The 14,287-nt window shown below is 45.7% G+C and overlaps 1 protein-coding gene across 3 annotated transcripts in view; it reads right to left on the bottom strand.

Moving 5' to 3' along the window:
• Nucleotides 1-344: 344 nt before the first annotated feature.
• The window catches only part of TUFT1 (tuftelin 1), a 28,035-nt gene continuing 14,092 nt past the window's right edge, over nucleotides 345-14,287 (bottom strand). The window contains exons 2-12 of one of the 3 annotated variants that reach the window (XM_089483040.1): nucleotides 12,220-12,294; nucleotides 11,558-11,662; nucleotides 10,577-10,663; nucleotides 8,894-8,959; nucleotides 8,404-8,520; nucleotides 6,926-7,054; nucleotides 5,216-5,310; nucleotides 4,440-4,545; nucleotides 3,006-3,089; nucleotides 1,910-2,010; nucleotides 346-1,252 (exon numbers count right to left, since the gene is read on the bottom strand). In XM_089483040.1, coding sequence (XP_089339166.1) covers nucleotides 1,189-1,252; nucleotides 1,910-2,010; nucleotides 3,006-3,089; nucleotides 4,440-4,545; nucleotides 5,216-5,310; nucleotides 6,926-7,054; nucleotides 8,404-8,520; nucleotides 8,894-8,959; nucleotides 10,577-10,663; nucleotides 11,558-11,662; nucleotides 12,220-12,294 — 1,029 coding nt within the window. In that variant the 3' untranslated portion in view covers nucleotides 346-1,188. Of the gene's footprint in view, nucleotides 1,253-1,909; nucleotides 2,011-3,005; nucleotides 3,090-4,439; nucleotides 4,546-5,215; nucleotides 5,311-6,925; nucleotides 7,055-8,403; nucleotides 8,521-8,893; nucleotides 8,960-10,576; nucleotides 10,664-11,557; nucleotides 11,663-12,219; nucleotides 12,295-14,287 lie in introns of all 3 variants that reach the window. The other 2 variants (XM_089483042.1, XM_089483041.1) reach the window with 2 other exon arrangements.

Raw genomic sequence — 14,287 nt, 5'->3', positions numbered from 1 at the left:
CTGAAACCAATTTGATGGACATTACATAGGATAAATATAGAGGGAAGCCATCTGAAAACTATCCAAAATGGTAGCCACGATGGACCAGAGCTGCGTTCCAGGTGCGCCAAAACATGCCGCCAAAACAGTCCTTTGCAATTGCCCAGCTAAACCGTAAATACAAGTGAGAGATTGAACTTCATGGGAGGAAGATGCCACAAGGCAGGATAAGAGTTGGTTACTGTGTGCCTTTGGATCATTTGTGCCTCTAAACCTCCTCTAAACCTGGTTTAGGACCACTCCAAGTCTTGCTCAAATCATCCGTCTAGAAAGATTCTGGCATTTTGCGGGGAGGAGATGAAGACCAGAGATTCAAGCAGACATGTCGCACTTTTAAACACAACTTGGCATTTATTTATATATATATATGTACACAAACACACACTCTACGCTGCTGTTACATGACACGAAACAGTTCCCTATATCACAGTACGATGTGACCATCCAACAAAGCGGACTGGGCTTTGGTTCTCCAAGGCTGGTGGAACTAACCCAAGTTTTCACTTCGGTCGACATTCATAAGGAGAAAATGGCATATTTGAAAGGCAGAGGCAGCAAGATGTTGCAGATTCCTCCCTTCTCTTCCTCTTGTGAAACCCAAAAGGGTCTCTTCAGTTAGTAACTAATAGCTCTAATAGCAAATGTTATTCTGACTAATCTGAAGGACAACCTCAGCAGCAGTAACGGATTACGTGTCAATCGAACTATACATTCTCCTATCTCAATGTTTATCAAACCCAGACATGCTTCTATCTGACTTTATTTGCCAAGGAGACATAAAGAACTGAACAGGGCAAATAAAAGAGAGATATAGAAGGGGGCCTAAGGGAGAATTTCAAAGGACTGCCTCCCCAAAACAACCAGCTACACAGAACTATTGGAAGAGATCCATCGAGGGAGGTTTCTTCTTGTTGCCTTTAATGCGCCACTGTCTCTTGTACGTTTCTACATCTCATCCTGATATACGTGGCGCCAGGTGGGGAAAGGTGCTTCTTCCACATTCGGGCAGCCTTCAATGCCGGTGTTTTTCCCATTGAGGAACAGCAGGGCAAAGCAGCTAGCGATGGCCTAGAGTCCCGCAAGCTTGTAGTGGGTTCCTTTATCTTATGGCATTTCAGAGGGAAAGGACAGCGAAGCCGAGTTCGAGATTCATGTTTCGACCACTCGGATGAGAGGCAAAGGTTTGGGGCCCGCAGGCTTAGTGAGCCTTTTGCTGAAGGAGAGAGAAAGAGATGTGCGTTAAGAGAAATAAATGTGAGCACTCCGATACAGGGATGGCCCTGTTATCCACCGCACTTGTTTCTATACAGTACAGGAACGTTTTCTTATTCCTTCTGTGTTATTTCTGCCTCTGGTACAAAATTTTCAGTGAGAGGAATTGCAAAGTCCAAGAGGAGCCACCGAGAAGGTCTTATCCCCCTTGTTCCCAAGAAGGTGGTGGGACAGAGAGAAGAGCCTCTCCAAATGATCTTGGAGCTCTAGTGGGCTCATAAAGGGAGATATAGTCCTTCAAATAACCTGAACTCAAGCAATATAGGGATTACTAGGTCAAAAGCAGCTGAACTATGTCTGGAATTGGAACCATTGCAACAAGGGAGTTGTGTGCTCCCTGAAGCCAGCTCCAGTTAACAGCTCTGAGACTTTTCAAAGGCAGCCCCACATAGAATGGGTTATAACAATCAAAATGGGATGTAACCAAGTAATGTAGATTTAACTGTGCAAATGCACATTCACTGCCGAAACGCAGGTGTCCCAAACAGGCGGCCAAACCAGCCTGTAGAAAAGACCTGCTTATTCTCTGAGGGGGGCACTCCCAGGTCTCTCTTTCCCCCCAAAGAAACAGGGGGCAATCTCTTTCCCAACCACTCACCTGCTGACATACTCCGATTTCGAGCGGGACCTGGCGCTGGGGCCCCCAGGGTTGGTTTGCTTCTCAATGAGGTGCTCCATGCGGTCATGCATCTCCAGGTTCTTCAAAAATAGAAAGTGGCAACATTAGGAAAAGATGTACCATCATCCACAGGAGGACAAAAAGAAGCAAGCATCAGCAACACCCATCTCCATCCCTTGAGGAAAATGTTAAAGTTCCTGATTCAAGGTTGAAGCACAGAATTACAAGCAGGGTTGTAGGTCCTTTGGGTAAGAATAAGGTTGGCACTGAGTACCCCAAAAACCCACACCTGGCACCAGTCTTTGCACACGTGACCTTATTCCATGAAAAGAAAGGGAAGCAATGCACCCAAATGGCTAAGCATCTAAGATGTCCTACCCAAGGCTGCTGCATCAACTGAGGATGCTGGAAAGTTGCAGCTGGACATTCCTGGAGGACTACCGAGTTTGGGAAACTCAAGACACATCTGATCCAGCATGCCTTGTGTAGAACTATGGCACCTCACCAGAGGGCAGCAGATGCCTATGATAGCTATGCAGAAACCTCCAGGTTCAGAGGCAGTCTACCCCAAAATACCAAAGATAGGGGGATAGATTGGAGATGCAGGTCATGACCTTCCCAAGAGACATCTGTTTGACCATTGGGCCCTTCACAATTATACCATTAGGATTCCATTTTCACTGCTTCACAATTATAGTACCAGACCTGCACTTTTAATTGCTATGGCTGCATTCTATGGAATCCTGGGAGGTGTTGTTTAGTGAGGTACTAGAGCTTTCTTTTCTAAATACCCTTCCCCAAACTTTAAATCCCAAGATTCCCTAAGATGGAACCATGGCAGTCTGACTTAAAGACCCATTGCTCCAATAGCAAATGGGAGAAGGAAGTGTAAAGCGAACGCTTGGTTGAGAAGCATTTTCCAACACAGCCAATATTTGGGAATCTATTCAAAGGTCATTTGGAGAGCCAAACCCTCATTTGGAGACATGACTGGCCCAAGTCTGACTCCATGCAAAGCCATTTCCTACCTTCCAGAAAGGCCAGTAAGGGGTTTTGAGGGGACCTGACCACCTACCTCAGCCTCCAGGTAAGCCACTCGCTCTTTGAGTTCCTGGATTATCGCATCTTTGGACTGGATCACGGTTTTGGAGTTCTGAAGCTGTGGAGAAGAACAGTGCCCAGAGGTTTAACTTGAGTCTTCAAAGGAAAAGACTGAGGTCCAAATCATCACCAATTCTACTTAAATCCAACCTTTTCCCCAGTTTGATACTCAAAAAGCGGCTTTGCAACAATGAAAGCAACAAGAATTTAAAATTCGCAGCATGGCTGAAGGGCAGGACATAAATAAATTGAATTGGCAAAACAAAAGGAAGGCATTCAGCCATGAGTCAATGGGTCTAAGTCAAGGGACATCTAGAGCAGAAGTGGGTACCATGCAGCCTTCCAGATGTTGTTGGGAGTGCAACTCTCAGCACCATAGACTATGCTGGCTGCTGGGCCTTGCAATCCAGCAATGTCTGGAGGGCCACCTGACTTAAATTTGTGATCTGGAGCACTGCTACCCAAATTTTTGTCCCCAAATTTGGATGAGCTATGACACCCAGATAGTTGTGACCGGGGCGGCTGGGGCTCTAGATGCTGGAGAGACTTATTTTTAATCTGGCCATTTTGGTTTCTGTGACATTTGGCCACTAGTTCCTCTTTGCTGTCTAGACGGATGGATGTGCCAAGATGTAAAAAGGGGATGGAGAGAAGGAAAGGGAGAGATTCAAAGCCTCTGGGTGGCTTCTTTCCCCCCCCAATTTATTTCAACCTTCAGCCTGGTTTGGCTTGAGTAATGGAAACCACCACTAGATGTCCTTTTGCCATCGCTTTTGTACCTTCAGCTCCTCTCCAACTTACGTCACTCCTCTCCTAGGGCAGTCTTGGCAAGATTTCTTTGGAGGAGGTTTGTCATTACCTTCCTCTTAGGCTAAGAGAATGTGACTTGCCCACGGTCACCCACTTCATTTTCCATGGCTGAGCGGAGATTCAAATCGTCCTAGAGTCTTACTCCAACATTCAAACCAAATCAACCTGCCTTAAAAGGGCACTTTTTAAAAGATGAATTACTATTTAAGTTGGCTGCAGTATGGCAACCCTCTCCTAGAGTTTCCTTGTCAAGATTTGTGTGCCATTGCCTTCCTCTCAGGTTGACAGCAGGCAATGTGCATAAGGGCACTCAGTGGGTTTCTGCGACACAGTGGAGATTCGAACCCCAGCCTCCTACAGTCCTAGCACCACACCGCACTGGTTCGCCAACACTTGTCCCAGTCTTACTTAATGGAAACCACTGCCAGGTTTGTTTTTCTAGGATATATCCTTGACAACATGTCTTTCTTCCATCTTGGAACTCAAAACAATATGCAAGTGGTTTCTAGGCTGAGAGTTTCCATAACATAGGGAAGCTTCAAGATCTCTCGCTGCAGCTCTCAAGGCAAGGCCAAATTCCTCACAGCTGGACACTAACCTGTTCGATCATCTGCCGGACTTTACGTTGCTGGCTTTTGAGCATGTCGTCGAGGTGGTGGATCTTCTCCCGCAAGGTGGCAACCTCCTTCTCCAGTTTGGCTGACCTGGAAAGAAGGATCCCAAACACTATCATCAATGACAACTCTTTTTTAAAAATCCTTTTGGGGCTCCAGTTTGCAAAGGCGCTCATCCCTCTTCTCTCAGATGGAGGAAGCAGCACATTCAATGCAGATCTGTGTTAGACAATCCTTTGTTCCCCAAATAATCCCTGACCCCAAAGTGCCATACTCTATAATATTTTGCAATGAAAACTGGGACACGTGTGGCCAAACAATATCAGACTGCGGTCAAGATGACAAATTTTATTAGTGAGAAATAACAGACAAGATAGGAGAGGTTGCATCACTTTGCTTTTGGATGAGCCTACTGGGAAGGGCAAAATTCTGCCCCTTCCTCTCCTCTCCTCTCCACTTAGTTAATTCTGTCCCTTTCGCCCCTTTTGCACCCTGAATTTTGTTTGCAGCAACACAAATAAGCTGGGGGTGAAAAAGGAAAGTGGGAGGAGGAAAGAGAATCAGGGTCATTTAAACCAGCTGGAAAAGTGAGTTGGCAGGGGATAGATCGGGACTGTCCCTGCCAAGTCAGGACCAGTTGGAGGGTACGCAGGGCAGATTTCAGGAGCCAACAGAAACTTGTCCTCCCCAAACACGAGGGAACCACACCCAAGCTCCATCTCAGCCACCCGACACTTCATCCGTGAGCCAAGCTCCTCACCTTTCCTGTTCCACCAGCTTGTCTCTCTCAAGGCTCCTCAACTGCTCCAGCTCCGATTCGCCGTCTTTCATCTTCTGCAGCAGAACCTGGTGCTCCTGAAAGCGAGTTGGGACAGCTGCCGTGGCTTGCCGTATCTGACAGCAGGCCTCGCCAACAGCCAAAAAGACACACCTAAGGAAGCTTCAGCCTGGGCTCGGCCGGAGAAGAGGCCAGAAAGCCATGGGGGTGGATGGCCCTTCCATCCCCACAAGTGCCATGGGAAGCTGTTAAAAGCAGGGTTCTCAACCAAGGTTCCCGTGAACTCTAGGGACTGCTAAATGTTCCTCAATCACGGTTAGAAAAAAATAACCCTTTTATTGTGGTAGATATAATAATTTTTATGCAGGGGTTCATTGAGACCACATCTCTAGGATGAGAGATAGATGGCTGAGCTGTAATGCATGTGAAAAGGACCTTGGGGTTATTGTTGATCCTAAGCTGAACATGACCCAGGAGTGTGATGCAGCAGAAAAGAAAGCAAATGCTATCTTATAGCCTGCATTAACAGAGCCACGGCTTCCATGTGAGGGGAAGTAACAGTTGCACTGCATCTTGTGCTAAATCTGGAATAATGTGTTCAGTTCTGGGCGCCTCCTTCTAAGAAGGACATAGACAAGTTGGAGCAGGTTCAGAGAAGGACAACAAGGACGGTAAGAGATAGAGAGAACAGAACATACAAGGAAAGGCTGAAGGAGTTGGGCACGATGTTCAGGCTGGTGAAGAGTAGACCGAGGGGTCTTCTCTTTAAGTGTCTTCTCTTTAAGTGTCTCAAGGACTGTCATAGAGATAGTTTATCCACAAAGGCAGGGAAGGAGGACACCAGGAGAGAAGCTAGCTATATAGCTCCCAGTCCAGAGCTTCTCCATTATACAAAACTCCCAAATACTCATGTCTTGAAGAAGCAAAGTAAAATCAGCGTGGAGCTGTTTACTCACCGAACGTATTATATTCACCATCCCCCCTGCCCTGAAATATCACTTGTCTTTAAAAAGGTACACTTAGCTCTCAGGCTTTTTACGATTTCCCTAGCTTCGAGAAGAAGAAGGGAGGCTGCCTTGTGACAGATCCAAGACAAACAGATTTATTGAGGTGCAAGCTGACCCTCTTTTGCAGGAAAGCTCCTGCCGCAATAGATCAGGCTTCCCTTGACAGTGCCAGCGAGAAACGTTTCTGTCTAAAAAAGACAAGGCAGAAGAACAAAAGACAGTGAAAGTGGTCTCAAACTGGATTATTTCTGCACTATTACTTCCCTTGATATGGACACTATACACCTATTAATGCAGCATAGAACTGCATTGCTTTTTTTAGGCGCCACATCACACTGTTGGCTCATGTTCAGCATGTAGTCTACTACTACCCCTAGATGCTTTTCACATATACCACTTTCAAGCCAGCTGTCAGCCACTCTGCATTACTGCCTTTCGTTTTTCTTACCTAGATGTGGTACCTTACATTTTTGTCTCTGTTAAAGTTCATTTTGTGAATGGTAAAACGGTTTCACAGACTCCACAAGAAAACGAAAAGATGGAAGTTAATAGCATGGTGTCCTCTCTATTCAAGACCAAGATGGAAGCAAGAGGACAACCCCAGTTTGTTGGACTGTGAGATACCTTTGGGCCAGTCACAAGATGGAGGAAGGGGGGAAGCAGTGGCGACCAAAGCAAAAGTTACCTTCTCCATCCCTGTTAGTAGCCTCTGCAGTTCTTCCAGCTTCAAGTCTTTTTCTTCCAGCTCCAGCCCTGCCTTCCTGAGAGCAGCGCCAGACTGCTCCGCTTCCCTCCGGTAGTGAGAGATGGACGTCTGCAAAATGAGAAGAAACCAGCATGGTAAACTCTAATGCAGAATCCATATCAATGGCTTGACCACCTACACCTCCAAGGACAACTACCCCCGCACACACACTCCTAACACTTCTTTTGTTGAGGGATACACATAGCTAGGTTACTAGCCCAGTTATTTGTTGCTGCAAGCCTGAAAGTCATTTTTTAATTTATGACAATCCTAAGTCAAATGTATCATGATGCTTTCTTGGTAGAGTTTGTTCAGAGGGATTGCCAACATTGCCTTCCACAGGGGCTAAGAAAGTGTGACTTGCCCAGTGGTTTTGCATGGCTGAACGGGGATTTGAACCCTGGGCTCCAGAATCGCAGTTCAATCCACTATACCAGCGGTTCCCAAACTTTGGTCCTCCGGATCTTTTGGACTTCAACTCCCAGAATTCCTGACTGTTCGCCAAGTTGTCTGAGAGTTCTGGGAGTTGAAGACCAAAAATACTTTGCTGGTTCTCAAGCCTATCACTGGGTTTTCTGGGCAAGATTTGTGCAGAAGGGGTTTGTCATCGGCATCCTCTGTGGCTGAAAGAATGTGACTTGGCCCAAGGTTATCCCAGTGGCTTTCTATGGCTGAACTGGGATTCAAACCCTAATCTCTAGAGCCATAGTCAAACACTAAAACCACTATATAACGCTGGCCTTGTCATACTATTAGATTATTAAAAGCCGCATAACTATAATTCTGTGTCAAGAAACCCTTTCTATGTCCCTTCCAAGCAGAACTGGACTGAAAAATTGATATTCCTATAGTTCAGTCGTTCTCATCCTTTAGCCCTCCAGATATTTTAGATATCAACTCCCAGAATTCTCTACCACTAGACATGATGGCTGAGGCTTCTGGGACTTGAAGTCCAAAATACCTAAAAGATTAAAGGCTGAGAACCACTGCTATAGTTGAATCCCTACCAGAAAGTTAGGGAAAGGTGAGTCCCTAAATTGAAGTGTAGAACTTAACAACTACTCTTGATTTCTAGGCTGAGAGGTTAACATTATTATTCTTCCTCAACGGAGGAAGAATAGAAGCCCTCGCAATTGCATTTCACAAAATGTCTGCAAAATCAGCGATCTTCTGCCCATCCCAAAAAATCCACTGGTCAGATCATCATGACTGCACATGGACCAAGGCTATCTCCAATACAGCTATACGTTTCCAACTGGAAATGGTTGGAATCCTGTTGGTCATTCCCAATGACAGCAGAAACGCACTGAATCAACTTCTGGATGGTGAGTCAATACAAATATAAATCCAATGGAACAAAATGGTTTTACCCTAATTTGGGCTAACATTGGGATATTGATCTGTTGCGTGTTTCTCACCTCGTACGCAGCCCTGTCTGACTGATGCCGCTTCTCGGCCTCCTGCAGTTTTGAGAAGAGCCTCTTGGTCGTCTCGCGCATGACGGAGATGTCTTCTCCAGGATACGTGGGTTCATCCTGCAAAGAGAAGATTTAATCTGTGCTCAAAATGACATCCCCCTCCACACAAACACAAACAGAAGCTGTGCTAGCCAATCCACAAATACATATCTAAAACTCAAAGTACAACGGCTCTTCTTATCCGTTGGCCTGCCATCCGCAGATGTGAGCTTCCACAGACAACAAGCTCCATTGTTTTTAATGGCGGTGCATTCTCCTGGCTGTGCTAGCATCCGCGCGCACTTCTTGCCGCCATAGTAAAGAGCGGGACTTGCGGTCCCACATTTTTTGTTATCTGTGGCGGGTACAGAATGGATTCCCCCTCGGATACGATGGGACAACTGCACTTAGGCACTATCCTCAACCCAAACCCACAAGTCTTTGTACAGACCTGGCTTACAGACATGCTACGATATGAGGTAGTTCTGTGAAGACGGATCCCGTTCGGTTTCTCCAGCTGAAGCGTCGGGAAAGGAAAAAACAATCCAAATTGGCATCTAGAGGAATCACAGGAGTGCTCCCCGGTCTCTTATTCAAGAGGCAATAACCTAAGAAGCGGCCATTCTCTGCACACACCCACAGATGGGATTTTTTCTACATCTGGCATCACCTTACAAGTTCTTCTTATGTGTTCCCAACCTTTGGTCCTCCAGATCTTTTGGACTTCAGCTCCCACCATTCCTGTTTGCCAGGTTGCCTGGGGCTTCTGGGATCTGAAGTCCAAAGTGGAAGCCCAAATGTTGGAAACCATTGTGCTAGTGTGTGTTTGGGCAAAAGGACTCTAAGCATTACTTGCATTCTGGCTAGACCCAGAATGAAGGACCCTGCATCTGCCCAAGTTGCCACTGTCCTGGCCTTGGAAAGAGAGAGGAAAGTAGAGTTCAGTATCTGCTGGATTTAATGCCTTTCCACCCTGCCACTCCCTTTTCCTATTATGTCTTAACAAGATTGTAAAGCCAAGAGCAGGGAACTGTTCGGTTACTTGATTTGTAAAATGTCATGTACAGCGGTGGCATTATATAAATAAATGTGGATCATCATCATCCTCAGGCCTGTTTCTGCCATGATGGCCAACTAAATGTCTGTGCGGGCATGAGGGCAACAGCCTCCCTCTCTCACCCTTGTTGCTTGTTCCAACACCTGATATTGTAAAGGAGACTGCTTCTGAACAGAAGGGATCTATTTAGCTAAGATCCAACTAAGGGCAAATGAACAGTTTCTGCAGTCGTATTAGCTGCTGGCCTGTGGAGAATTTGCAAGGAAAGCAAGAAACCATTATAGCTAATGGGTACAAACAGGGTGTCCATCACTGGCACATTAGCCAGGAGGAAATGCCAATATCAGGCAGCTTCAGGAGCACAGAAGAGATGGACAACATCTGTACAGACAAAGATCCTGAATACAACAACTGAGGGCAAAACACTGCACTTTGCAAGGTTGCGTATCTCCTGAGAGACTTGGGAAGTGCAAAGACTTTGTCAAAGGAGCCACCAACACCTCCTGGTTATGTTCACAGGGTGTGGTGTGCTTTAAGTGGGACTTGTGGGGGGGGAGTTCCTTCCAGATTCATTCCATCTAGTCAAATAATTAAGGATTTGTATTCAGCGGTGATTCAACACAGGCATGAGTCAGTAAGCTACTGAAGTAAAAACCTTGGAGCCAGAAAGGCGAAAGGAATGCCTAGCCAAGTTTGAACACAGGAGACTTTCCTGAGCCAACGTTTTCATTTTGCAACTTGTCTAAAGCTCCCTGGCTGCCAAATTACCCAAGGAGTCCTACTGCAATGCTGTTGTGCCCACCGTTATGCGTCTCAGTGGACGAATGTGCAAAGAAATAACTGGCTAGCACTATGTCACTGAGGAGGCAAGCCTCCCTTTTCCAGCTGAAGCTGAAAAGCAAGCTTGCCTCTTCAGCTGCCCAAATGCAAAGAAAATCCACAAGGAAACAGAGCCTTGATATTCTGGTGGGAGCTAAACCTCGCAAGTCACGGTTTCCATCCACATTTTGGCTCCTTTCCCCTCCAGTTGTTTGCCAGTATATAATCCCCCCACCAAAAAACAAAGCCTATAATTACCTCTTGAAGATGATTGCTGTCACTTTTCAATGGATGGAGGCTCTTTTCGTGCTTGGTCCCATCCTCGGCTCGGGCTTTGAGGTACACCTGAGTCAGAAGAAAAACCACAACGCCCATGAAGAGGAAAGCTGCCCAAATACAAAAGAACCGAACCCAAAGCGAGACGAGACAAGCACACAACTCCAAAAGTGATGACGAGGCAAAGTACAGTTAGGTTGCTGTGAAGGGGCGACACCGTCTTTCAACAGACTGCACCCGTTTTGCAAACAAGGCACAATATTGTACTGCTGGGGAACCAAAGTGGTACAGCTAAGCCTCAGCTAACTAAAGCGATTACCACACTACAAAAAATGTGTCTTATCCCTGACTAGATACAGTCACATTTCAGACTGCAACTGGATTTTATTGCATTTAAAGGTGTCACTGCTGCCGCCAGGCAATTGCAACTAGCATGCAGCCAAGGACCCAGCCACACTTAGACGGTCGATTTACAAAGACAGGAGCTTCCCACATTCGAAAACTGGCCGAGGTTCATGACGGTTGCAGTTGCACAGCGGCAGTGGTGGCGTTTGAGTGCGATAAAACTCTCTTGCATTCCAAAACGCGACTGTATCCCATCGAGGATAAGACCCGTTTTTTGTAATGCGGTAATCTCCTAAGTCAATGCATTCTGGGGCATTAAGTCTGTGACAGAAACAGTGATACCTGAAACAAAACCAAATAATGGGAACGAATAGGGAGAGGTCCCTCCAGCACAAAAAGAAGAGCAGTTCTTTTGGCTCTGCAAGCTTGTTCTAGTTTATGAAGCAACAGAAAACAAGCTTCAACAGCTTCGATATGACGTTCCTTCGGATATTTGAAGATGGCTACCAAGACACCACACAGTCTTCTCTTATCATTAATATGGTCTTCTCTTCTTCAAGATTTCCATCTGAAGAGAATAGCAAAACCCAAACTCTAGGACTAGAACAAACCACGCACCTTGATGATCTCCTCGTCGCCATCGCTGGACTTGATGCATTCGGAGGCCAGCGTGTGGCTTCTTGTTGGCCGGTTGGCCACCATGGCAAAAGCTCTTCCTACAGGCTACAGGAGGAAGAGAGGAAGCCAAGTTACACCAAGTAGGTTCTAGGCCATCAAAATAGTCTTGTTTTCTGAACAAACATGATATGTGTAGCTCTTGTGTCAAACACAGGCACAAATCACTCCGTTCCCAACTTTCAGGTAATGGGGACATGAATAAGGACCATGACATGCCTTCAAATCTGTTGTTACTAAAGTGCTAGGATTGTGTATGTTTAATCTATGCATTACTAATTGTTTGAGCGGCATGGAGTAGTGGTTTGAACATTGGGCCAGGTTTTCAGGAAACCAGGATGCAAATTCCTGCTCAGCCATGGAAACCTATTTTTGTGAGAGTGATCCTTGCAAGTCACACTCTCTCAGCTTCAGAGGAAAGTAATGGCAAGCCTCCTCTGAAAAACTCTTGCCAAGAAAACTCTAGAAGAAGGTTAGCAATAAGTCTGAGAGCCACCTTAATGCAGTGGTTTGAGTGTTAGACTAGAACTCTAGAAGACCAGGGTTCCAGCAACGCTCCAATGACAGAGAAAGGGGCACAGATAGATCAGCAGAGATGCGCCTACCTTTGGCTTTGCTTGCTCACGTCTGTCCCCAGGGAGGTCATGCTGGAGGGTCAGCCTTAATATTTTCACACTGTCCTGAAAGCGTAACAGGGAAGAGGAAAATAAAAAGGCCATTAATTGATATGTTTTGCACTGATTTGTTTATATTGTACATAGCACAGGACTAAGGTAGATGGGTCCCAGACCCAAAAAGTATGCAATGAAGATTTCAACAGATGTTTACAAAGACAGAGATAAGGAAAGGCAGGAAAGTAAGGGACAAGGAGATAAAGAATGCATACCAACACATCTAAAGTACTTAAGCTGTAAGATGACCACTAAGGAATTTAGCCAAAGGCATCAGGGAATAAGTTGAATTCATGGAAGGATTTCAAAGAAGCCAGCGGTGGCATCACCTTTACAGACGTATTTCAGTTACCAAATCCCCCAAAACTACTTTTTACTTTTCCATCCCACCCATCTGTCTCCTTGTCTACTTGGAAGGTTTGTTTTTTAACAGCATCAGCATTAGGAAGGTGGCAAAGGATGGCGGATGAAACTTAGGTTTCAGGTGCTGGTTGCAACAGGATGCTTGTACTAAGCAATGCAATAAAGCCTGAGCTCAGAAACGGGATTCTACCTTGGTCAATCCTATGGCAGTTGTGCCGGCAACGCAAACATCAGCAAAATGAAGAGAAAACAGAAAAGCAGATAAGACCACCCTGAATCTCCCACCGCATGTTAAAAATACACTGATCTCTAAGTCTGGCCACCAAAATGGAAATGATCACAAAATGCAGGCTCCTGAAAGAAGCTTTCCAATGATCTCTAGAGGATTCAATATCAATGTACTTCTGCAAGGCTTCCCTGACCAGCTTGCTTCATTTCTCATATCCACGTTGTTAGTTTTGGATAAAAAGGTTGCTGAAACCTGTCGACCCACTCTTTATTTTGGTGGAGGATCCTAGCCATATTCTTCTCATGTGATTTCTAGAGCAGAAATCTCCTGCTACAGAAGTAATGCCCAGGGACCCATCCATTTTGTTAACCGAGGAATACCTGTATTTATTCTAAAGGCCAGCCTTTAAAGACATTTTTCTCACTGTTCAGACAATACTGGCTCCAAGGCTTCCAGAGGCTACTGATAATCCCTCCATTTTGAGCAGGCTGGAAGGATGCCAGTAGCAATTGTGAATTTGGTCAGCAAAGGAGACGGCAAGTCTGACTTTTTGGAGATGTTTTGTCCTGGGAGACAGTCAAAGCGAGTGTCATTTGCTCCTGGAGGAGCCATAGGGTTGTAAGAGCTGTGGCTGCGTGCTTTGTATTCAGAAGTAAATTGTCACAAAAGGACTCCAGACATCTCTGGTCTCCTTCTCCTCCACACTGGGCAGCCAAGCCTATAAAAACATAGACCCTGGAAAGATCATGCTGGGAAGTGAGAATTGCTAAGTGAGCTATAGCCCTGGAAACTGGAGTCAAGATGCCTGGCAGAGGGTTGAATATGGAAAAAAAGGGAATCGAAGTCCAGTCAGAGAAAGTGTTGAGAGGGAAGGCGGCCTTTAAAGTCATTCAGGTAGATTTTGTGGGTTTTTCAGGCTAAGTGGCCATGTTTTAGAAGAGTTTCTTCCTGACGTTTCGCCAGCATCTGTGGCTGGCATAGAAGAGAGTGGGAGATATATATGACCCCACTCTCTTCCATGCCAGCATTCTCTGAAGATGCCAAAGCCACAGATGCTGGCAAAACGTCTGGAAGAAACTCTTTTAGAACATGGCCACATAGCCCAAAAAACCCACAAAAAACTATGGGCGCTAGCCCTGAAAGCCTTCAACTTCGCATCATTCATGCGGCTTTACACAGCATGGCATCCTTTCATTTGGCTTGCAGAGACCAACTGATACAAACCCCACAATCCTATTTAGATTAACAGAGAGATTTAGTACAGATCGAGTCTCTCCCTTTTCCGGAAGTGTTTTGAATTTTGGAATATTGGCATCCAGTGAATGACGAATTTTGGAGATGGGGCCCAAGTCTAAATGTATGTATGTTTCATACACACCTGATGGTAACATTCTACACAATGTCTTAATA

This window comes from Sceloporus occidentalis, unplaced genomic scaffold, assembly GCF_023333645.1.
Source record: "Sceloporus occidentalis isolate IW3139 unplaced genomic scaffold, rSceOcc1.0.p SCAF_20, whole genome shotgun sequence".
Lineage (NCBI taxonomy): Eukaryota > Metazoa > Chordata > Lepidosauria > Squamata > Phrynosomatidae > Sceloporus > Sceloporus occidentalis.
Note: the sequence above shows the minus strand (reverse complement) of the source record. Positions and strands in the feature narration are given on the sequence as shown.